Below are 26,206 nucleotides of genomic sequence, written 5' to 3'. Positions count from 1 at the left end.
CCTAGAATACTGCATCTTATTTATAACATTGTTTTTGAAATCTGGCTATGTCTTTCTGTCCCTCTAGAGTCTGTATTTCCTTGAGAGTGGGAAATACATAGTCTAATTAACCCTGTGTTCCCCACATCTGCGCCTATTCTAGCACATGGCAGGTATCCTATTGATAGTAATAGTAACTGCCTGCTGAGTATTTATTATGTGCTAAGCACTGTACAAGCATCAAATCTTCCCTTTATAGATAAAGAAGACTTAAAGACACTTAAGTGATTTTCCCAAAGGGCACATCACTGGTCAGTGAGGTAGCTTGGATGAAATCTAGCTGTGTTCACTCCAAAAAGTTTAGAACAAAGGGAAGAAGAGTGTGCTGTTAGAGAAATGGAAGTCAAATGAAGTCTGGAGTAGGTGACAAAGTTTTCTATGGGATAAATGTTACGACAAAAGAAAGGACTAGAACAGATTGCAGATAGGAAAGGGATATGGGGAGCAAGAAAGGCGCAGGAAAAGTCCAGGAGGCCAAAATTATTAAAGACCTGGAGGCTTCTTAGTTGACCTGACTTGTCTGATCTAGCAGAGATTAAGAGCAGGGCTTCGGAACCAGACTGCCTGGGTTTGAATCCCTGGTTTTTTGCTCCTCAGTTCTGTGGACTTGGGCAAGGTCCTTAATTTCTTAAAGTCTTGGTTGCCTTCTCTGTGCAGTAGGAATAACAGGAGCTGTTCCTTCAGGGTTGTGGTCAAGATTAGACAGTTTAAGCCATGTAAATTGGTTGGCACATAGTAAATTCTTCAGAGATGTTTAGCTGATGTTGCTATTGTGATCATTATTATCAGAAGAAAAAACATACATGGGTGAATACAATTGATTCTTGTATCTTAGCATTACAGGGGCGCCGTGGGATATTTTCAGGTTGAGAGAAACAGGTAATATGAAGTCTGTTGGATACCACACAAATGACTAGTCCAAGGTAGCGCATAGCTTCCCATTAGATCGCACTGCAATCCTTTTGATGGTGTCGTAGCTTTGCAAAGCTGAGTTATCAGCAATTAGATGAGAAGGAAGTCTCATGTAAAAATTAATGCAGAAGGGAAAAGAGGGTGGTGGTATCCAATCTTATTCCAAGATCTGAGAAGTTACACAGTGCTCAACAGGAGCACATGTAAGTATCCCATTAGAAAGCAATTGTGATTATTTTAGAATGAAAGAAAAATATTACTATATATATTTTTTTCAAATGGCTGCTAGTTTATTAGGATAGATATTAGGCTGTTTGGACAGAAGTAGTTAATAAACAGAGCTGTTGGGCATTTCTTTTTTCTTAGAGGCATCGCAAAAAGATCGCTGAGCTGCCCAAGGAACTGTGCATGGGGAAAATTTGAGAAGCTTTGGGATAGATAACGAATAAAGATACAATGAGAATGTGTGTTAAGGCTAAAAAGAAAAGGGTTCTGACTCCCGTTCAGGTAGAGGAGACTTTCTGGCTGAGTCGAACGCTAACAATACACAGCAATAATAATCATGTAGGTTGGGTCAATACTGAAAAAGGCTGACTTCATTTATTTTATATCAAGATGCCATTTAGTTGGAGTTTAGGCTGATAATGATGTCCAGGCTTATCTGCAAAGCCATTGCAGCTCTCTACATAATATACTTGTTATGAGTACGCCTTGACTTATTAAAATATTACCAAATAATCAGTTAATCCTCTAATCCCTAATCCCAGTTACAAGTACACTCCTGTCTTATTAGTGGAATTAATGGATTGTTTGGAGTCACTTTTATTTCAGTTTTCTTGGCATTTTTCCCCCCTCTTGGTCTGTCTACAGAGCCCTGCTTTAATAACTTCATTATCCAGCTCTTCTGAAACCTGTCTGCTAGTTCAGAGGAAATAGCTCTGTGAACAGTGGGAGTAGTTTTTTGAGTTGTCTCATAAAACCATGATATTAACAATCACAAGTAGGACCTCAGCCCAGAACTCTGTGCTTGGTTAGCACAGGGCTCAGCGAAGGGTAGTTTAGCTTTGGAGTCTGGACTCGGTGCTGTTCCCTGCTGAGAGCCATAAGTTACTGGTAGCTTGTTCTAGGAGAGTAATGAGTATTGTTGTTTAGCAATTGTGTTGTTGAAATTCAGCTCCACTATGTCTGACAGTATTTATCTAAAATACTTTCCCTGGTGCGTGTTCAAGTTCCAGTAAACCGTGTCTTATTGTGCGACCTTTTCATTTTCCAGTGAAAAGGGATCAGCTCGTCAGATAAAAGCTACAAGCCAGAGTACAGGAAAAATGCGTGCTCAGAAAATCCAAGCATGATTGAAAACAAGATGTGTTAAATCAATGCGGTTTATCGCCTGCCTATTCCCGGCAATTGCTGTTCTAAGCTTATTCTGAACACACACGGATGATAAAAGTACGGTGTCAAGCACTCGCTGGGGTGGGAACGCAAAGAAACATGTTTATCAGACAGGCTGGGTGATTTTACCCCCTTGATAACAGTTATTGTCAAAACTCTTTGGGAAGAAATCTGAAGAACAATTATAGAAAGAATATTATTCTTGTTACATCAGAAGATATGCCAGTCGGGAAGAAAATTATGGATTTATCCTTAAATGCTAAGAAAGTGTTGGCTTTCGATACTTAAACACCGTCATCCATTACACAGCGAAAATCATCCTTCTCTTCTAGTTCAAATGAGCGAATCTGGCTTTGAGACCTAATCATAAATGATCCTTTTTTTTTTTCTTAGCTCTAAAGTAGAAAGATTGAAAGGCCAGAAAAAAAAAAATCATGAAGATCTTTAAGCTTCTGTTTGAGGGATTTAATTTTAGTCTTAAACCTGTATCAAATTTGGAAATCTAAATTAAGGTTCCTGAAAGGCCACGCCGTTCAGAGTACATCATATGCAATAACAGGGGCAACTTTTCTCATCAACTTTATTACAATTAGAGAGCAGTACAGTTTTCCCTAATTATTGTACGTTCACCTACTTCCCATTTTAGTTAGAGTGTAACCCTCCAGGGCAAGGAAGGGGTCTGTTTTTGTGAAGAGATGCTCTACTTCTGCTGGTGACTTTCTCACCAAGGATCATCTAGAAAATACCAACCGGTTGTGATAGGAAGTAAGTGGGTATGATGTAGCTCAGCAGTATTCCATGTTCTCTTTTCCCCAAAAGACAGATCAACCTCCGAGAGCCCAACTCAAACCTGACAGAAAACAGTTTCTTGATCACTTGTGGGGAAAGTTTAAAATACCAGGGTGGCTTCCTCCTCCAGAAGGTCTGTGCTTGTTGATGGTGAGCTTTAAGTCAAGAAGTCAGGTTGAGTGACTCGTTCACCTGCATGAAATCAGGAGTCGGGGCACCGGAGTTCTTCCCCAGGCTGGGTTTCTGTTTCACAGAAACTTAGCAAGAAAGAAGCCATTGAATCGATGTGCGAGCAGAACTTGTCAGTATGTTGCAAACTGGGACTCATCTGTATGAAAATACAGTGGTCCTCTGGAAGAGTAAGTGAAGTAGTGAGGCTTTTGTTCTGATTTATATAGCCAGCACTGTCTGTGCCTCAGTTTCTCACCTTAGAATTGGGAGTAGTGATTTTTGACTTCTGTGTGATGGCATCTTGAAGGAATCACTGCGCTAATGTCTATTAAGCCCTTGATATTACTGGGAAAAGGGTCTTGTATAACTTCAAGGTATGTTTAAAATGACACCTCAACAAATAATCATTAACATCTATTAAAAAAATGTCATTAACTTTTTTTAAAGTGTCAAAGTCATTAACATCTATTAAAAATCTTCAGAGGTCCTTAGAACTTAGAGAATACATGAGGTTTAGGATGCAAAAATCTTAAAAATTAGTTGTAACCTGTCAAAGTGTAAGTTAGCATTGATTTGGTAAAGGATACTTAGGAAGTACACGTATCAAAAGACTTGAAATGTGCATACTCTTTTATTCACGAATTTCGCCCAAGTGTTGTTCATTAAATCAGTGAAAATCTGGTGGGGGGGGGAGCATAAGTCCCCATTAACAGGGGATTTGTTACAGAAATTATGGCCATCTATATAATGCAATATATTATGACCCTTAAAAAGAACGAGGTGGATATAAATATGTATAGAACCTATATTTATATAAAACAGTATTGTGAAAATGTCTGAAAGCATATATACTGATATAAATAATGACTCTGTATGAATTAGGGTTTCTTTTATATTTTTTTTGTACAGCAAGAATGTATTTGTTTTAGATGTAGCGAAGCAGTAAAACTGTTTGCATTTTAAAAAACAAAACCAAGTCACTCTTAACTCTTTCTTCCTGTTCTTGATTGTTTTGCTTCTGGAAGAGTTATTAGTTCCCCAATGTACACAGGTTCTTCGCATTCTGGCTGCTAGGCTTCAGCGTCTTCCATCTTTCTCCCAAGAGCCGCCGCGCTCCAACATCCTGGGCTCTGCTCCTGATCCTCTTTCCAGCTCACTTTCTCTCGTCAGTCTGTACCTTGCATGCTCCCCCAGCTCCCCTCCTTGCCATGAACCCACCTAGTCGCTCTGAATGCACCTTCGGTAGAGAGAAGCAGTCATTCCTTCACTTGATTTTTGAATCTCAAAGTTGTTGCCATGCATCCAGAAGTTTGAAGACTACAAATAAGAAGTCATGGCACATTCAAATAAATCCAGGTTAGAAATTTTCCTTTGGCTCCTGTGTTGGTGAATTGTGCCCATGTTGGCTTCATTTCTGACACCCTACTGGGTTCAGGGACAGCTTTCTGCAGTCCAGTGAGCTTCTTCCCAAACCTCTCCTGGGCCTCACCGGCCTCACACTGGGCAGTGCAGGCACTTCACATGGGAAGCAGGGCTCCTCTTGCAAGGGGTTTGGTTCTAGGTTTCTTTGGGAGCGTATCCCTTCCTCAGAAGAGACGAACAGAATACCGCCCATGCTCTAGACATCTAGGAAGATAATGAAATGGCCAAGTGGCTGGAAATGCAACCAATTTCTTCATTAACCATATTTCTGGCTCTTGTTTAGGCTTGCGGTTGATTTTTCGGTTTATATATTTTAAAGTCAGTCTTAAAGATAGGTTTGCGAAGATAGCTTGCTGTTTTATTGTTTACCTCTGGTTATTAATTTAGTGACTGAGGGAAAAATGGGGCCATTATGGAACAAAAAGCCTCGCCTAACACATATGTAATAACTCTCGTGCCCAGAATGGATCTGCCTGGAAGGGAAATGCTCCGCTGTTACTCCTTTAGTTCAAATATAGAGTAGTCACCAGGGAAGCTTGGAGACCCAGGTGCTGGTTTTATCATTGCCTCTGCTATGAGGTTTTATTTATTACTTGGCATAGAGTCTGGATATTTGTTTGGACATTAAATGGCAATAGAATATAAATATTACCTTCCTAATATCTGCATTTCTTTTTATTTCCAGTCAAAATGACATCATGTCACACAACCATTAAAAAAAGGAAATTAAAACCCCAGAAATATGTTAAAGCACTGCAGTGAGTCGCTGAGCTATAAAAGCAGGGGAACTCTGCGCGCTAACATTGGAATGGCACCGACGGCACTTTTTCTGTGCTGTTTGTGGACGTGGCTTGCCAGCCTCTCGTTTCCATTGTTTCCAGGAATACGGATTTGAGAAGTTAAGGAGGACGGAGGAGTGATTTCTCTAAAAAGAAACTCTGAAAAGAGAAAAATCAGTTTTCATAACTGAGAATACATCCTTCTTGACTACACGATTTTAATTTGCACATAAATCCCCTTAAAGAGAATTTCCTTATTTGATGTGCTTGTGAAGTAGATTAGGAAGAAAAAAAAAAAAAGACTAAAGGCATGAAAAGGCCACAAACGGCACATATATTTAGTTAGGATTTACTCATTCCCAGATGTTTTGAATGGATTTTGTAATCTTGTCATTAGTATTACTGCATAAAATCGAGTTGTATTATTTTCATTGTTCTTTGCATATAGCATTTTATGCTGCGTGAACATTTGGACACTGTAAACAATAGTTTTGTATAACCAGAGCTGTTCTGTCTGGACCAGGACCTCAGCTGAAGCCCGAAGAAGGGCTCTGCTTAGATTATTTCTGCATAAAAAGTTACTGGTTTGCTTTAGGGGAGTCTAAGATTGTGAGATTGGGAAGATACCCAAAGCCATTGATAAGCACAAGGTCAGATGTAGGGGTTTTTGTTTTGTTTTGTTTTGTTTTTTTAAAGATTTATTTATTTATTTTAGAGAGCGTGCACACACAAGCAGGCATACAAGGGCACTGGGAAGGGGGGAAGGGAGAGAGACAGAGGGAGGGGACATTCCAAGGAAGAGAGCAGACACCCGGCTAAGCGCGGAGCCCAGTGTGGGCTCAATCTCAGGGTCCAGAGATCATGACCTAAGCAGAAATCAGGAGTCAGATGCTTAACTGACTGAACCACCCAGGTGCTCCTGATTTTTTTAACCATTTAAGTAACTTTTACTCTTTGAAAAGTAATGACTTCGGGGGCGCCTGGGTGGCTCAGTGGGTTAAGCCTCTGCCTTTGGCTCAGGTCATGATCTCAGGGTCCTGGGATCGAGCCCCGCATTGGGCTCTCTGCTCAACACGGAGCCTGCTTCTCCCCACCCCTCTCTCTGCCTGCTTCTCTGCCTACTTGTGATCTCTCTCTGTGTCAAATAAATAAATAAATCTTAAAAAAGAAAAGAAAAGTAATGACTTTGATGTCATGCCTGAAATGCCAACCCTATGCATATATCATACACTTTCTACCAACCTCCACTCCCCAGTAACATACCGTAGCTCTGAAAGGACTCTTCTACAGTCTCAGCCGGTGCACCCACCTGGAAACTTGCTTTCCCATGTAGGAATTTGCTCTTGCTTTCTGTGCATTTGTAGGAAAGTTCCAGACTTACAGTTGTGGCATATGGACACAGCTCCATAGAGTCCTAGTGAACTTACTCAGCTAACTTATATCTATCTCCAAGTTTAAACAGGACAGTGGAAAACAACTTGAAGTCAAATGTCTGTGGTCCCTCAATAGTCTGATTGCTCTTAAATCCATGTGTCCTGTGAAGTGTATGTAGTGTGACCCTAGTGAATGCTTCCTACGAAACAGGAACAGAGGTGGGGACCCACCATCTGAACCTCAGGAGGGCAAGAGGGTGCACTTCTGAAGGGAGGGAAGCTGCGTCTGACTCTACAGATAGTTCATCCCTCTGCTGGGGTTGGATGACAGACACCTTTCAGGAAGTTTCCTTTCCAGGGTTTTGGGTGTTGTGACACTGAACAGTTAATTCCTACACATGCCGCCTGGACACATGGTTAGCACAGGGACTGATGATGGAATCGATGGAGAATGTACTATCTTGTGGAAGTTTTCAAATGCCTACATTGCTCCCACTCTATTCTGATGATTTTTTAAATGGGGCCTTTTTAATTGTGGGATTCCAGATTTTCCTAATGCTCTGAGCATCCCTTATTCTGCCACTGTCAGTGCCTGGTTTAGGATGACACCTTCTGCAGCCCTTTTTCGACACTGCGGACGAGGTGTTTGGAAGCAGAGTCACATAATGCTGTCTCATCCTTGCACTCCTTTTGTAGTTTATAGCTTCATCTGCTTTTCCTTTTTCAACCTAAGATGCTCATGCTTCTTTATTTGTAGTTAATTATGCTCAATTAAGTTTTTTTTTTTCTTTCTCTACTAGATTCTCGGAATTGTCCCAACTTTTAGGGGGGAAAATTGATTAGTCCCATTTCTACTGGTGCCTCCTAATCCCTGTGCTTGAATACAATGAGGTCACTTTGTTGGAGGATTAACTTTATATTACATTCTTGCAGAGTAGACGTATGTCCCTGAGGTACAACTACCCCCACTGATGAAATAAATATACCATTCTTTATGATTCCTCCTCGTTACCCTCTCTGTTGATTTTCAGAGAGTTTATGAATAGTCACATATTTATACAACTGGCCAAAAGTATACTACTTATTTTTCTTATGGTCTGTAATAACCTATGCAAGGTTATTAAAGGGTATACAGACCCCTTTTAAGGCATAGTTTCTTATGTCATTACTTTATACAAGGAGGTCAAATTCCATCTCAGCAACAATTTCTTGCTTTTAACCTTTTTCTCTGATTATAAAAGTAATATATATTCATTGTGGAAAGCTTGGAGAATGCACAGCCGAAGAGAAGGAAGAAAAGCACTTCAAGATCCACTTTTTTAGAAATAACTACTGTTAGGCAGTTTATACACAGATACATTTTTAAATTCTATGTATGTTCAGTTTTTTAAGAGTAACCATGTTGTGGGACACTTGGGTGGCTCAGTTGGTTAAGCGTCTGCCTTTGGCTCAGGTCATGATCCCAGGGTCCTGGGATTGAGTCCCGCATCGGGCTTTTGGGCTCCCTGCTCAGTGAGGAGCCTGCTTTTCCTTCTGCCTACCACTCCCGCTGCTTATGCCCTCTCTCCCTCTCTGACAAATAAATAAATAAATAAATAAATACAGTCTTTTTTTTTTTAAAGTAACCATATTGTACATATGCTCCTGTAATCTGTTTGTTAGCCTAGCAATATTTTAGATGTCAGTAACTGTTTTTTCCCCATGGCATTGCTTTTGAGGACTGGTCATATTCCATTCCACGGGTATGCCATGATTTAACCATCCTTCTCCCTAGACATTTAATCTGGTTTCGATTGTTTTGTTTTTTGTTTTTAAGGAACAGTCTTTTTATCAGATGGACCCTCTCACTCAGGAACCCGTTTTTTGTCTCTCTATCTGAAATATACCCCCTTCCATAGTATACTTCATAGAGTGGATGCTTGTTTTCCTTTGAATAATGGGCTTAATATATCTACCCCAATTACTCTTGGTGGCAGGAGAATGACTTCTCCTCAGCGCTTTAGCTATTAGGTCCACATGATATTTGAATTGGTTCTTTTAATTGCAGATATTAAGTGTTTGTCATTGTCCTGTGCGTTGGCTGGATGGACAGAGAAACACATCCTCCCCACTGTACGTCAGACAGTCATTCATTTAACCAAGACGGGTTTCTTGACACAGCAGGAATTAATTTATTATGCAAACAATGGTAGGAGCAGGTCAACAATTCAAGTTTAATGGTGGCTTAGATGAAAATAATAAAACCAAGAATTAGAATTTTCAGGATGCTGAATTATGTCTTCAGATATTAAAATGATATATTTAATTGTCTAAAGCTATTTTTATGGTTAAACATCTTTGATGGCAATTAGTATTATGGGTGGGGGATGGATGTGATATATAACTTAAACCTAGGTGCTCATTCCTGTCTCTTTCCTGCATTTCTTGAGTAAGTACTGTGGATTTTATGAGTAACAGCTTCCCTGCATAAAGAGTGCTATGGCTTTTTCTCTACACATCTAATTTGAAAAAAGAATTCTTCTCAAGGGTTTAGAAAGTAATTCATAAAATGGTAGGAATAATAAATATTGTGCCTTAACTCATATACTAGTATAGATAGAGAAATTTGGTACACCTGGGTATAATTTTAGTTAATTTCCACAAGAGACAGGTTGGAAGTTTACTGTTTGGAAGTGGGGGAAGGGGGAAGAAGATAGCTAAATCTCATATTTGCAAAAATGATTACATTGTCTTAAATGAAAATGCTACTCTATTAACAACTTCAATAACCATTGCATTTGGGAAAAAATCTTTTCAATAAAAAGTTACATGAAGTTCACTCCAACTTAAAATATACAAGTGAGGAAAAAGTACTTACTCTGATTTATGTGTCTTTTGGAGGTGTAATTATTGGCTTTTTACTCACCTATGTAAAACAATGTACTTTTGTAAATGGATTTCTGGCCACTTTACACAGCTTTTTTTTTTTTTTCCTTTTTTTTTCGTTACATAAAAAGTAAGCACTGTCAATCAAGGAATTTTAAGGTTTATTTCCTCTTTAGAAATGATTGATAGCCTTTTAGATTTACAAGTTGACAAGTTAAAGGGTTCTATTGGTATAATTATGTACTAAATTCACAGTCTTTCAATTTAAATGTCCTTTTAAAACCACAAGATTATCATACCTGTATTTTGAAAAGTGGGCCAGTCAGTTTGGGTTGGTATACAAATTGCTTCCATTAGCCTTGGGACCTATTTGAATTTAATACAGTTTTTTAAAGTTAGTAGTAGTATGAATCTTACTTTTAAAATTTAGGTTAATGGAAATGCATTTTAAGTAAAGCATGTGGCAACTTGTTTTCTAATGTATAGCTAAATGTCAGAACTACAAAGACTGCCTTTTTACTCAGTATGGGAGAAAGTATGTGGTTGAAAACGTTCGTTACACTAAAAAAGAAAAGAAGAAAAACACCCACCCACCCACTTACCACTTAAAGGATAAGGGAGATGTGGGTAGAGAACAGATCTGCCATCTTTTCCTGGTCAGATGAGGAAGGCTGAAGATATTTCATATCTCGGGAAGAAATTTTAAAAATTTCCAGAGTCCACCGCATATCACACATTTAATTTAAGGCTGCTTTGAAGAGAGTGTGGACAGTATGCATACAATAAGGCCCATTGTCTCCAAATATTATTACAGCTTTGCTCTTCTTCTAGTCTTTTGAAGAATTTTTCTTGGAGACACTGCTGTTTCAAGCTAGTGCTCCACAGAGGCCGGTCTTCTTCCTGAAATAATATTAAAGTTGGTGAACGCGGCTGTCACTTTAGATGTGATGGTGTTGTATCAAGGGCATGTTCAACACCTATCACCTTGCAGACTCTATCCAAGGGGAGACTCGGCTTCCTATGCCGAGAAGATCCCATCTCCCTGCCCCTCACCACATGGTCGCAGGCTTCGTTGCCATAGAGGGACTGAGATGTACCTGCTGAGGCCTACCAGAGAGTTTTCAGTTAAGCAAGTACTTGTCCTCCTGCTGTTTATAATCTATAGCTACCCTCAGTCAAGCCCTTGAGGATTTGGACCTGAGCTGCTCACTAGTGAATCCTAAAACTTCACATCGAATGCCATTTTACTTTCTATTTTTGGTTATGTAAGGAATATAGAATTTAGCCAGAAAAACAGAGTTTGGGACCTGCTATTACTGTTCTTTTGAGCAAATCACTGCTCCCCATCATCAGTAGCAGAAGTAGATGGTAGAAATGTTCAGCAGGGGAATGGAGCATCTGATCCTCTCACGATCTAATTCAGAAGTGTAAATTAAACTTTGGACTCCTGCTCATTTCCATACCATCAGTGTTGTGGTCTGCTTTATTTCCTGAGATGGTTCTAACCATGTGACTTCTTCATTGCAGCGCTCAACGAACCCACCATCGATTATGGTTTCCAGAGGTTACAGAAGGTCATTCCTCGGCACCCCGGTGACCCTGAGCGTTTACCAAAGGTCAGGATACCTTTTTATTGGGTTATGGTCTCTGGACACGTGGGTTTAAGTGATTAGCAGAAAACTTTGCTGTCGATAAAAATTAGTTCATAGACAAACAACTCAACATTTGTGGGCTTTGTGTGCTTGGTACTATAAGGTAAACAATACCAAAACAATACCAAAAGTGTTACACTGATTTTACCTCCATGATGCTATTTCTTCCTTTCAAAACCCTCTGAGTTTGGTAGGTGTTACCTCCATTTTAGAGAAGAAAATAACCAAGCAAAGAGACATCAAATCATTTGCCCAAGATCACATAGCATGTCAGTTGCTAAACTGAGATTCAACCCTATACAGCCTGACTCCAAAGTCCAGGTTATTAATCCCTGCCTCACACCAACTCTCGAGAGGAAAGAGAACACTGCCTTTCTACTATGTGAGGATTGGGACGCCTGGGTGGCTCAGTTGGTTAAGCAGCTGCCTTCGGCTCAGGTCATGATCCCAGCGTCCTGGGATCGAGTCCCACATCGGGCTCCTTGCTCAGCAGGGAGCCTGCTTCTCCCTCTGCCTCTGCCTGCCACTCTGTCTGCCTGTGCTCGCTCTCTCCCTCTCTCTCTCTGACAAATAAATAAATAAAATCTTTAAAAAAAAAAAAAAAGAAAAGAAACGTATGGGCAGGTCTGACAACTTGCCAGATAAGACAGAGCCTCTTGACCACCAGACACATCCTACGTAACTGGAAATATAGTACAAACATGTGAGAAACTAAACAGAAATTCAGGACCGAGTCATATATGCCATGCAGCAATATGTCGTTAGTTGCCAATACAGAAAGTAGGAAGTTCACCTGTATTGGCTTCTACTCCGTACCTGTTGGCAGTGTGGGCAGTGCTCCCATCTCTGTACCGAGGACTGTGGGCCTTGTGGCAAGGAGATCACCATGCTCAACTAACGACAATGGGAAGTAACGGGCACATTTCAAGTGCAACCGGAGTTCTGCGAGGACTCCCGAGTAGAGAACAGTTAAATGTTGAAGACATTCAGAGAACAGAATTAGTGGAACTACCATTCTCCATTTACTGACAGTAAAATGAAGTTTTATTTACTACACAAATGAAAACTTTTGTAAATTAAGTGAGTAGATGAGGGGTGCTCTCTTGCCAGAGCAGGTCTAGAGATATGTCCTTTCTAGGTCTGTTTCTTCTTGTAAAACACTTAGAAAAATGAAGTAGGCATCCTTCCTAGTGCAGCAGATTTCTTTGGGGGATCCGTCTGTCATCACATGCTCCCTGCAGGCCGGGTGCCCTGGGCAGCAAGGCCACCTGTCAGAACAGGCCTTGCCCAGGAAGAGGGTGTCCCCCTCCACTGATGCGCAGATGAGGGAGTCAGTAGGGGAGGGAGGGCACTACCGGGCTGATGGGAGGTACAGTGAGCAGCAAGAACTGCTCTTCGGTGCCCAGACCTGGGGTAGAACTACGCAGCCTTCAGCCTCAACCTTCAGCCTCCCAGCGCAGCATCCTGCTGTTCCTTCCCTCCGTAAAGCTCACCGCAGAGGAAGAAGTCATATGACGGGTTGGTCTGTTCATATCCTGGTCTTTGCAACGGGCCTCCATCTGACACATCGTTCTCTTCTACCCTGACTTACTCTTGGTGAGCGATTAAATAACCTAATAGTAATAGTGAACCGCAGTCTCTTCTAGAGTGAAGATGTGCCTTGGATAGACTGACTTTTAAGTTCTTTTACTGAGCGAGAACCTAGCTCCCATGCATTCCCTGTGGGACTGTAACTGGTCATTTTATAGCACAGTGATGTGAATGATGTTATGTCCACCCACCGGTCAGTGCCTTAGGTGTCTCAGCGGTAGAAAGAAGGCATGGCCACAATGCCAGATTTTTCTTATCTTTTCCACTTGGGGACAGTCTTCACTTTACATTTGGCATTTTGATGTCTCTAGAATCTGCTAAAGGGACTGGAGAGTCAGACTGGCAGGGGTGGCACTCGGAGCAGGGACACTTACTAGCTATGCAACTGGGGTCAGAATTTGTTGTTGTTCTTGTTGTTTCTCCAAAATTCTTTACCTCTCCGTGCCTCAGTTTCCTTCTCTACCAAATGGAGGTGGGACTATTTTCTACGTCTTCTGATTTTGCTGTTTTAACCGCTTATTGAGCACGCAACAAAAGCTACGATTCTCTGCCAGTGAGTGAGAATGGCATCCTTGCTTCTGAGGGCTCTGCCATCCAATCCCTCCCGAGCAGGACATCTAACCCCGCGAGCAGGTGCACGGGTGATTTATCTTCTGTGCCTCAGTTTCTTCATCTACATGATCATCACTATGGTGACGATAACCATGCCGACTTCACGGGGAACATGTAAGGGTACAGAGGTTATCCTGCGGGTACCCTCTGGCACAGCTCCCTGGCTCACCATTGCCTCTCAGTAAATATTGATCAAAAAACAGAAGATAAATCTGGTTTAAAGACTGAGGTCTAAAGAAGTCAGGAAGTACTTGTCTTATTCATAAAGAAGAGAAAGAGGCACGTAGGACTGAGTTTTGTGTACTTCTAAAGACATGTTTCCAGTCCCACTTCCCGTTCAGCTATGTTGAGCGAGCAGCACGGGCACGCGTCACTTCATCCCCGGTGGCCTCATGGTGGAATTCCCAGCCCTCTTTTCCTGGGTTGGGGAGGAGTCATCAGCACACAATGGATTTGTGTGTTAAGGAAACCCTCCGCAGCCTGCATCTAGCCACTGAGCTGTGCAAGGGCTCTGGCGGGAGCCCACCTCAGGAAGCTCTCCAGTGACTCACTTCACAAGGGCTGTCCTCCTGGCTCCGAACGTTAAGGTGGAGTGAGAGTTCAAGATCAGGGTCAGGAAGCAGCGGATGGAGCCAGCTCGAGGTATTCCTGTGCCCTTGAGAGATTTACACTCCCGCTGTCCATTGTTGGGGGGATTAAACATGGGGCTCCGCCTTTCTTAGAATCATGGTCAGTGTTTGTCAGACAGGAGTGTTTTAGTGAGCCCCGGACCACACACCTTAAAAAACAAACTGCACTTTATTAAACCCATGTGTTTGTGAATAGACAAAGCTAGATTCATACAACCTCCCACATATTCTGTCAAATGAAACTGCTCCAAAGACCAAGCAGACAGCTTTCCATAATAATATGCCTTTGTATACTGGCTTGTGCTTTTTCAAAGAACTTGTACATGCTTTGTTTTATTGGAGCCCGTCTTCGGAGAGAAGCCGGGAGAGCAGACATCATTCCCACTTACCAAATGAGGAAACAGGAGCGAGCTGAATCCTTCTTCGTAAATCATTTTGTCCCCAAAGGTCACCATTAGTGACAGTGGCCGTATGCACAAATTTCAAATACTGTAATTATCCAAAGCCCAGGTGTTTTTTGGTTTCCTTTTTCTGATACACAGGGAAAAGGGCGGGCTGAGATTTTAAAGGGAAGCATTCTGTGCTGTCTTATACAAACTTGCCTCCCTCTCTGGATCCTAGCAGGAGGGAGAGGAACATGTGACTGACTTTGGGGTGAAGGCTGACTCTACGGGTAGTGTGGAGGTGAGGGGATGGGGACTGCAGTCAGTCAGAGACTGTGAGACGCTGACCCAGAAACACTGAGTCAAGAATTTTCACTGTTTGGAAGGCCAGAGGTGTCTCCATCCCCTTCCAGTTTGTTGAAAGTTTTCCTCCTGAGTGGTCAGAGAGCATGAGCACAAAGGCGGGGAGAGGGGACCCTGCCGCCAGCATTCCGTGTGTTGGCTGTGAGTCCCAGGGAGCAGGTAAGGTTACTTAGTGCCTCTCCTGTGGCCAGCCCTGCTTTGTCAAGGTGTTCAAAGAGTACAGAGGCCCAGAGAGTGAGCTCTCCACTCAGACGGAGGTGGAGTTTGAAAACCAGATCCACCGCGCTGTGCGGTGATGCAAGCCTCTCCAGCCCCTGTTCCTCCTTCTCCCTGCGGTGGCCCCGATAGGTTGCTGTTGGGCCTTAGGGAGAGAATTTCTGCAAGGGGCCTCTCTGGCATCTAGCATGACTTCAGCACATGGAGGCTCCAGTCCCTGCAAGGTGGGTCCTCTCCATTCCACGGGAGTCCAAGTTCCAGAGGACCAGCGGTTTGCTGCGGCCTCACAGCTAGCCAGGGGGAGACCAAAGATGTGAGTCCTTGGGCTTGACCGCCTCACGGTTACCACTGCGTCCTATTCCCACTTTGCCTTCAGATCTGGAAAGCCAGATAATTCTGTCTTGAGGTGACTGGCTCCTCTCCCTGTCCCTCGCCTGTACCTCACCCCTATCCTACTGAAACTCTTGCCAGCTTTCTCTCATTCCCTCACTGAGAGGGGCTGGCATGGGGACCTCTGTGGGGCAAACGGTTTTTCCTGTGAGAGCCAGTCCCTCTTTTAGAGAAAATAAAGCAGTTTGAGAAAAGTAACAAAGGCGGCATTTGTGTATTTTGCTTTATGGAGCTGAAAATATCTGGTAAATTGATCCAGTGGGAGTAATAAATACACATTACTTTATCTTGTTCTTCCTGTCCTATACCCCTGAGCCTTGATAGAACAACACCACTTAATAGACTTAAAAAAGAGTAATTACACTCATTGGTTGTGTGATTTTTCAGCCCTCCCAGCCCTGCCTGACCTTCTAATTTAGCTCACCGTGTCTAACTAATGCATTTATATTCATCTTTTATGAAGCATGTATAGTACAGAATTGACTTTAGAGCCTTTTTCAAGCTGTCCTCCCAGGTCTCCAATCTGGTTAGCAGTAAGGAGGGGGGAAGCTATCCATCTCTATACGTTCACATATACCACTAACGCATACACATGGCTCACGGCATTTTTTTTATCCTTTATGAAACATAATAAAAAGTATTTATTACATTTTTACTTTAAAGCTTTTATACATTCTAGCATTATTTACAGCTAAACATGTAGGCAAAAGATGCGAGTGTTTTTAAAATGATTACTGTTAATGTTTCTGCTTGTCAGAAGTGCTTAAATTTCCTGCACTTTGTCTAAAAACTTAGTTCTGTTGCCTTTTAAGAACAACACATTTAAAAGATCTTGCAAGTCAGATTTGCAAACACTGCTGACAGTTTGTGATGAATGATATTGCAAAATTTGCAAGATGTTTGTCATTTCGCACAGCCGACATATTAAGGAGTGGATTAAGAAACGCAAACCCCTATGGAAAACAACCATCCCAAACAAAAACCAAAACAAACCTCAAGCAAACCTTGAACCCAGAGAGCGCACACACCAGAATCTCTCACCCAGGTTTTCTCTCCCAACTTCCCACTCAGCCAGTGGAACCCAATTGTTCTCAGTGCATTTTCTCTCACCATATGGTCTCCTCATTACCATACACTAAGAGTCCATATGGGAAACTTGTGAAATGAACTGTATTCATTTTAACTGCCAGATGAGCAGCCTTTTGCTTTGCAAGCTTAGCTTAAGTCATCTGCTGTCTTCATGTTGTTATGGCAACACGGCACCAATAAAAAATTCTAATCTACTGTAAGTGATCACAGTATTTTAAGTGCTTGCCTATAACTGCCCTCAAAGGGGAGGAGGGAAGAAGGGTTGTATTCTTCCAAGGAGCAAAGGGCTGCTCTCCATTCCAGCAGGTGTCAAGAAAGAAGCTGGTGAGTTGGGGGGAGCTGTCAGGGTGGCTGGGTAGCCGACCTGGGTCGGAAGGGATGGGGATTGCGGAGGGATGGATGAAGTGAGGAAGCACTAAAGGCCCTTCGGGAGGGTCTAGGGGAAAAAAAAAAAAAAACAAAAACATTGAATGTCAAAAACCATAGTTCTTCCAGGAGACGTGTTATCCTCAGCTGGTGCGGTGCAGCCTGCCACAGATAAGACTCGGGCTTCTGGACTACACAGGCGGCCAATCCTTTATGGTCCCTTCTCCTTCACTGGCATGTGGAAAAATCTCAGTCTCCATGAGTCTGCTCTTCCTGTACGTGGGAATTAGTCATTTCCAACACCATGCTAATTAAGAGTACCTTAAAGTAATGGAAGTAGGCAGCCACATCCTTAAATATAAATCATTTTCACCTCCATGGGCCACATGATATGTTGCATCTCTGTCGCTCTATCTGTATTGAGAGTGAATGTTTATAGTCTCAGTTCATCAGTTCACATTAGCCTCATGCTGAATATTTAAACACAGAACAATTTGAACACACCATGAAGGAAGACAGTGACTGCACTTTCATTTGGAACAGCAAGGGCTCATCTAATAATAATTTAGTAAATCAGCCATTTAGTGGCTCGGTTGTGCACTGCATTGTGCCAAATATTATTCAGTTCAACTGTACACTCGCAGAATGGAAATTCAGACTCCACTCACAGGCACTGTTTTTGCTCAATGGAGAGACGAGACCCAAAATCACCCTCCCTAAAGAGCGTTCGTGTTTAGTGATTTATCATAAATACAGAGCTGGGGCAAAATAAAACTAGAGTCGGCTGTATACAATGTATTCTAATTATGCTTTTATTGTTTTAGTCTTTATGCAAAGATTATCAGTGATTCAAAACCTGCAGTTGCATCGGTGAAAATACAAATAAGAAATCTTTGCATAACCATGTTGTCTGTTAGCAGAAAGGGGGATAAGTAAGGGTTTCAGGAAGGGGCAAAGAAAAGCCTGTCATCTGTATCTTCCATGCTGTGACACAGGCCACCCTCTCACCTTGGTCATTCACTTATGTTTGTCATTTGAGGAAACTCTATTAGCATTTTATCCAGGAACCAAAATGACTCGACGCAGACAAAAATACAGAAACAAAAGCAAAGCATATGGTGTATTTAACTCTTGGAAAACGCACACTTGAGTTTGAGGACAAGAAGCATTTTTGTCTCTGCATTCTCTTGTCAAAAGCACCAATTATGGAATGCAGCCCCCTTTCCTCCTCTATTCCCTGTATTTGCCAGAAACCTCACAGGCAAATTCCACAACCTGTTTTGATAATATGCTCAAGTTAGAGGCTTGGTGGCCCCTCTACTTATGCCTCTGATGTTGGGGGAGCTTAGCCTTGTCCTGTACGCCCCCCCTGAGACTGAATATAGAACCCTTGGGGGGGGCGGGGTTAGGAGTATGCATTTCTGGAGGGAGGCAGATTGTAGCTTCATTTAAAAAGCCCATGATCCTCACAAGAGCTGTAATTTTCCCTTCTTTATTTTACCTTTGACTTGTTTTTTGGTAAGTTATTCCACTCGTCATTATGGCATTGGGCCCATTTCAGAGATGAGGACACTGAGGCCCAGAGAGGCCAAGTAATCTGCTCAAGCTTATGCAGCTGGTAAATGCAGGTTTTCTACCTCACCTGCTTTCCTCCTTAGTAGTCCGTTCAGAATCTAACAGTGCACATTGACTCTAAGAATGCAGATCATTTGCAGAAGTTCTCTGGAAAACAAGAGAAGGTTATCAGTATTAGTGTTGGCTACAGCTCAGTTAAGCACGGACTGTACATCTGCTGAGCTGGATGTGAGTATTAACCCAGCTTTACAGATGGGGAAACCGAGGCAGGCATTCACACCGCTGGTCGGTACCAGAGCATGGATTTGAGCCAACTACGCTGAGCCCCAGAACTAGTATCCCTAAGCACTGGGTCCTAGAACTAAGAAAAAGGAATTTTAGGAAAAAAGGTGATTTTGCTTTTCAGTCCTAAAAACATCCTCAAGCTTGGCCAGGGCTGGGGTGGGGTTGGGGGGTGGAGGAAGAGGGAAATGGTAGCATGGACTGAACTTAGCTCAGAAAGGGCTGAGCCAAGCAAAAGTGGCAGCTGGCAGCGTGAATTAAACACATGCACATACGGACACTGGAGATCATTCTTTTTCTCTTTAGCAGCAGAGTCATTGTCATTGGGACCTGTCATAGCAGTTAGTCCGTAGCTGAATTCTGGAAACTCTTCCAAGTTCATTTTTAGCTCTGAGCTGTTGAGGAGGATGATCACATTGACCCTATTTCACATTACACCGTGTGGGCAGGGGCACTGAATATGATTACTCCTCAGTTCAGGGAGAAGTCACAGGAGGAACAAGGGGCTAACTCCTGTGTCCCTCCCCACCATCCAAAACCTTCCTCTTAGACGGAAGCCCTTAGAAACAGACACTAGGAGGGAGGTCTTCAACTTGGCTCACTATTTCCAGCCTTGAGTTACACTTCAATTAAGCATCAGAGTAATCAGAACAGCCCCGGCAGTCTCGAGGCAGTGGATTTTAATTGCAGTTATACTCAGGACCATCTGTAAAGCCCTGGGAATTTACAGATATCATTCGTCTGGAGGTGCATATAATAGCCAATGATATTCGACAGTTTAAGAACCAAAGCAAACTCTGTTTTTGCCTCCCTTGGATATCCTTGAAGTACAACAGGGCTCCAGCATGCACATATCACTTACTCAAGTTAAACGATACGTACTTGTCCAGAAATACAAATATACACGTACATTTGTGTACACACACCCCAAACGCATAGACACAGAAGTACAGGTACATAGGGATGGCAATAAATTTCTCTGTTTACTCAGTTGGTCCTTCTACTTTCCAACTAGACATTTATTCTGCTTTGCCCCAGGGAAAGGGAATCCACAACCCGAAGACAAAGAGAAACAGAAGTAGTTAATTTTCGGCCTTTGTGTTTCTAAGAGCCCAGACCTTGGGCGACTTTAAAGATTTTCAAGGGTAATTTTGACTCCAGGCAGTTTTTTTTCCTGTGCTGACTTTACAACCTACCCCTGAAAAAGGCACCTCTGTCCGCAGCCTTCTCTTTAAGCAGAGACTTTTATCCTGATCAGAAAGTCGATTTCCAAGGCCACTCAGCAGGACCTAACCCAGAGCGTCGGTCTTAAACCAGTACAATGAATTGGAATAAGAAGAGCCGGCCAGAGGTTACCGAGTTCAGCTCTGTACCTCCAAGCAGGTCATATTCACAAGGGTGCAGACACCATCTTTCACTGTATTTGTGGCGGGAAGCACCGCAGGCTCCCATTCACCAATTACCATGACACCATTTAGAAGAGAATGCCAGGAGACCAAAAAAAGGGGGGAAAGCCATTGTCATAACTCTTCGCAGAAATACCTGGTTTCACAATTTATACTTAACTGCTGACACTTGAAAAGTCGAACATTTTGGTAAAATGAATCAAGCTGTAATGTTTCTTTTATGAGATCCCCTTGCAGGAAAGGGAGGGTTGGCACCTTGTGGAGACCAAGCTTAGTTATCCATCATAGCAGTCAGCTGTCCGAGCCGGCTTCTCAGAGGTCACGCGATCGAACCGACAGCTCTTAAAACTATATTATTGCTTACGGAACAGGAATTGGGGCACCAGATAAAAATTACCTGGTCTAATAGGCAGCGAACAATTTTCACTCAATAAAATTAGAAGCCAAATCATTAATTTCATAACACTCTGGCTAATTTATTTGTTGACCTTTTATTATCCATAGCTCTTCAGTGGTATTAACTGCAACTCAGACAAAATCTCTTGTTCATTTCACTTCCATTGATTTTTTTTTTTCCATTGAGGCAATAACGGCTGCTTGAAAACAGCCTTTTTCTTTCCACTGTAAAAGTCAATCATGTAAGTTAGTATGTCTTACGTTGATATAGCTGCCTTAGCTTACAACCTACTTTAATTTCATGTGATTCAGAAGACTTCTATGCCATGTTTGTAACAAAGGCACAGCTCTCTGGTGTGCCTCTGGCCACGTGGCATGATGGTGCGTAGTGATATGTTTGCGAAGGAAGAGGGCTCTCATCTAATCTGGAGAGAACACCAACTTTAAAATTAGAGAAGGTGCCGATGACCCCCCACATTTTCTTTAGCCTGGACTAGAACGCCTTCGATGCCTTTTGTGCTAAGAGCAGTAGAATCTTTCAGATTACTGAATTCCTTTGTTCTGAAAATTTCTGCAGATTTTAATTGTGGCTTGACTTTTATTTTTCTTTAAAGACTGTGGGCAATAAGTATGTGCTAGAGCATTCTGTAAGCTTCAGCTGAAACTTCTTATATAATAAAATACTATGAAGTCTTTAGGATGCAGGGTTTAAAATATAATTGTTCCACATTTGGCATTTTATGCCTCCCTAGAAATAACCACTTGCTACCTACACCTCATCTATGCTCCTCCTTTCCATTTCAATTTACTCTAAAGTGGTCTTTAGCCATAATGAGAATGCCCCTTTCAACAGAAACATGTTTAATTATATCTATGCTAAATGTAAGTGACTCTTCTCAGTCATAGGGCTTCTGAGTAAAGAGTGCTTAAAGTGTGACACGAAAGGTTTCTAATGATCTGCGGTCAACTCTCTTTTGAGTTCCTATTACCAGAAAAATGAAAAATTTGAGGAATGTCTCAGAGGATCGGAAACTAAACAGCCCTCAAGTATTATTTGGGTTTGTTTTACTCCTTCCCTCCCTGCCCTCATGATATGATTTTTTAGAATGCAAAGTCTGCCATTGTGGAATTTTCCATTAGGCTGAATAAACACCAAAGACATTGGGATAGAAAACTACCCTGCTCAGATATCTCTCAGTACAACTAGTATTTATCGTTTTGTACATCAGTCTCTGCAGGGAATGGGCTACAAGGAACTTCCAATCAGTTTTTCAGCTTGCGGGAGTTCCGATCAGCCGTGTCACCCAGACTTTCAGAAGGAAGCAGGGAAAGAGCTAGAACTTAGAGGCTAGTGAGCTGGGTATACTGTGCCAAATCTGGACCCTTTGGTAAACTCTGGAGTGAGGTGGCAAATGAAATGAATGCTGATTCCATTGATAGATGTTTATCGCCTCTAATCCAAGAGTGATCATGCCACCCCACTCCATTTTATGTTGCTGGTATTTGGGCCCGTTGTATCTTGAATCTCCTGATCAAGCAAAGCATATTGACAATAAATGGGCGTCAGGCAAATGTGTAGAGACAGAAAGGTATTGTGCTTCTTTCTCAGGAATCGCCCAAGTCAATCTGACCTCGTAATTTAGCTTCTGTTTTCTTCTACATCCTGCAAAACATTTCCTGCTTGAGTGAGCATAAAGCCAAGTACAGATTGTTCTCCCAAACTGCTGAAGTATCCCTGGGCCTTAATATTAGAGGGGGATCTCCAGGGTCTTCAAAATATGATTCAGAAATTTGAAAATTAATGCTGTGTTGGTAAAGGGATATTCCACTGGCTTTATGAGTTGGTATATGTGCTGTGAATGAAGGGAAGTTCATGCCATCTCCCCTGCTCATCTGGGTTTGAATTACTCGGAACACTGAATTGGGTTTATAAACAGATGACGTATTAGACAGTTAGACAAGTGTCCATTTCACCCTAGAAGGTTAGATGTGGCCAGTGAATATGAGCTTATTGCTTGTCTGTCTGAGGACAGACACTGAGGAGAAGATTCACACAGAAGGGGAACAATCCCCGGAGTTTTCACCGTCATGAACCCCCAAGGAAGACGAACTAGCCATATCTGCATATCAGACATGATATGCCTGGTTCTCAAGACTGTGCAAATACCTAAGTATTTCTAAGGGTCTAAGAGTACAGTTAATAAAAGGCTGATGTGCATCAAGACCAACCTCATGTGGTTAGCAGCCTATAACTTGAGATAATGTCTGTACCCAACATGATTCATTATATTCATCACAAAATTAAAATGTAAGCACAAGCCAGCAGGAGTAAAAGAGCAAATTCATAAAAGAAAAAAAAAGTGGCATAAAAAACCCCCACAGTGATCAAGACTTGACCTTGGGGAATTTCTATATTGGATTAAAAGGTCTGGAGCCAAATAGAACACCAAATTTAAGTCTTCTGCTCTTATAAACCAGGACAAATATGTGCCTTTGTCATTTCATCGTATAAATCAAGCTAGTACTTTTAAAAATCAGAAACTATCTCAGAATAAACTTTTCAACAAGAATTTCTCAAGGCCCATGGTGTACTGGGCATTATGCTAGGGGCTTAGGGAAGGCGATCAGATACTCATGGCCTCAAAGGGCCTACAGTCTAGTGGTGGAAAGTGAAGACTAACACAGTTAAAATCAGAGGAAAATGAGCCCACAGCATCAACTGTTGTGCTGTGCTGGAGGGAACAGTCAGCACCATTTCTCAGAGGAATGAGAGAGATTAGAAGCTGGGTGAGGGTAGAATTCCTTCTGATAGAAGAGCATAATTCTCCAGAGCAAAGGCTGTGATGCCTAACACCCGAGACTGAATCCCTGCTCAGCCAGTCGTCAGCGGTGTGGACACAAGGAAAGTTGACCCTCCTTTCTGAGTCTTGGCTTCCTCCTCTGTCACATGGTGGTAGGAACAGCCCCTTAAGAGGCTCTCTGTGAAGACTGGATGGGTTCATGTTCCACTTTCAATAAACAACAGTTATTTTTATCATTAACCAAACCGCCACCACCATCTTCATTCTCAGGCTTTGGAGGATGAGGAGGCATTGTAAATGAGCACAGTTTGAAGTCAGCATTCCATATAAAGAAAAGGTGAAAGGAGAGAAGGTCTGGAATTGGGAAAGAGCCAACATTTTGCTTCTAGGCTAGGGAGGACTAGCTAGACCAGAATAAAGAGCAGTTCTTCAGATGTGTAGGGAGAGGAGACTGGATAAAGATGGTAGGACCGGATGATAGGGAGAATCTTTTGTAACCCCATAGAACCCTGTACCTTAATTCCGGGAGGATACTCTGCCTTGGAAAGTGCTAGAGAGCAATGTTGGTTTGTTGACTATGGGGGCAACAGGAAGCTCAAAAATTATTTGCCAATTGATGGAGTTGCAACATAGGAAGTAAAGATGAATCTTCCTTCTGAATTTGTAGTCCATTCAGCATCTTTATTATAAAGGCTCTGAAGCATAAGTAAAAACCCATAACAATTATGCTTTAACTGTCAGTTGGGTTTCCCCAGTGTATCTGTAGACTCGCAATAGTTTGTCCCCTTTTTTCTTTGCCGAACCCCATTCACATTATCATAAACTAATGGTCATAACAGGACAGGGGAAACCGGTTTTTAACTGTGAGAGGAAATAGATCAGTGAAAGTTGTTGTTTTTAAGGAATAAACATTTTTTTGTTTCTTTAAGAGAGGAGATCCAAGGCCATGAAAAGAAAAATAGTCTGAATAAGGATGTAGATTGGAAAACAAGCATTAGCTCTATAAGGAGACTCTGGGGCTTTTCAATATTTAGGATAGTAGTATTTGTCTTCTTTATTCCCTACTGGGATTTTTTTTTTTAATCCAAGGATAGGATTAATTATCTTAGAAGAATCTAATCTCTACCTTCATCTTTTAAACTGCAAGCTGGGAGATGTTTTAAACATTATGAAAAGAAGAGAAAATCTCTCCTGACAAATAAATGCCTTGAAAAATTAGATATTAGTACTAGTCAAGTGCTCTTTCTTTTCAGAAATATTAAAATTGCACATTAGAATAGAAGGATCCTTATACTATACTCCCTCCTAATGCCACAAAAAATAAGACTTTAGGAACAATTTCAGAGACAAAAGATTATATGAAACATCCAGTTCTTCCCTTATGGGAAATTTCTTTCTTTCTTTCTTTCTTTCTTTCTTTCTTTCTTTCTTTCTTTCTTTCTTTCTTTTTTTTTAACATCTCAGGCTCAATCATTTCCTAATGCGAAATTACAGATTTTTCAAATTACCATATAAAACTGCGAAAAAATTACACTTGTGACCACAGAAGAGATAGCATACACTATCAATTTGATTTTAAAAGGCATACATCTTTTATACTACCTGTCATTTTTATAATGCCTTTTACAAATTTAATCAATACATTTTAACATTCTATATACTTTAAGTGCAATATACAATAAATATTCAAGTTTCATCTTAAACATGCTTTAGCCTTTAAATTGTTAAAACTGCAGTGCCCTTTCAATCTACTTACATAATGTCATAAAATATACATTTCAAGGTAAATGAAGTCAGCTACTTCAATTTAGTCCCTCAAACTGGTAGTAAATGAGAGGTTAACACTATGGTGCCAAACCCATTATTGAGTAAATTTAGCACCTTGGACAGCTCTGTAAAATCTTTATTGCTTTCCTGACCTGCTCGTCATGTTCTGTCTGTGTGTTCAGTGGCTCTCAGCTCTGATTGAAAGGCAATATATTAGATCCCCAACACAAACACGCTTGGGGGCTAGTTCACTGGGAGCGTAATGACATAGAGGTGAGAGCAATTTTCTGGTCACCAAAATCCAAGCACCTTGCAGGTCCGTTGCACTAACTCATAGAGGACCCAGAAATTTCCTTTCTTCTTCCCCTTTGCAGAAATAACTAATAGAAGCTGAATCACACTGGCAAAGCTGAACCAAATGTGGGCTATTCCTTAAATCCTTATGTCTATTCTTCAGCGAAGGACATTTTAGAATGGGCAAGGTATCATTTAAGGAAATCACTTTCAGGACAAAAATCCAGATTCACTCTCTGTAAGACCGCTGATCTGAAGTGATGTTGGGTTAATGACTCTCCTATGGCCATGTGCCTAGTGGGAAAGTGTGACCCAGCTTCTTGGGTAGAAGAAGGATGTAACTTTATGAAGCAGAACTCACATGTTTCATTTTCAAAGGATTAAAGTGTGATTAGAGCTCTCGGTATTGCATAAGCTGAAAAAGAAGTGGTTGGATTGTGTCATTGGAAAACTTTGTCATCAAAAATATATGAGAGTAAAATGTATAGCATACACAAACAGTTGGAATTTTTTCAGGTTTATGAAAGCTTCAAAGTTCTTGGAGTTTATTTTGAATTTCCCTCCTCCCTGGTTCTGTTTAATTAATTAAAATAAGCACTGTGCAGAGTCCTTGTGATAGTATTCCAACATTGAAATTCACAAGTGCAGTTTCC

At 41.6% G+C, this 26,206-nt stretch overlaps 1 protein-coding gene across 1 annotated transcript in view; it reads left to right on the top strand.

Annotated features, from left to right (window-relative positions):
• Window positions 1–26,206, top strand: part of EBF1 (EBF transcription factor 1) — a 389,084-nt gene that overhangs the window by 343,428 nt on the left and 19,450 nt on the right. The window contains 1 exon segment of the mRNA XM_047728952.1: window positions 11,270–11,358. Within this exon segment, the coding sequence (XP_047584908.1) occupies window positions 11,270–11,358 (89 nt within the window).

Source organism: Lutra lutra, chromosome 5 (assembly GCF_902655055.1).
Source record: "Lutra lutra chromosome 5, mLutLut1.2, whole genome shotgun sequence".
Lineage (NCBI taxonomy): Eukaryota > Metazoa > Chordata > Mammalia > Carnivora > Mustelidae > Lutra > Lutra lutra.
Note: the sequence above shows the minus strand (reverse complement) of the source record. Positions and strands in the feature narration are given on the sequence as shown.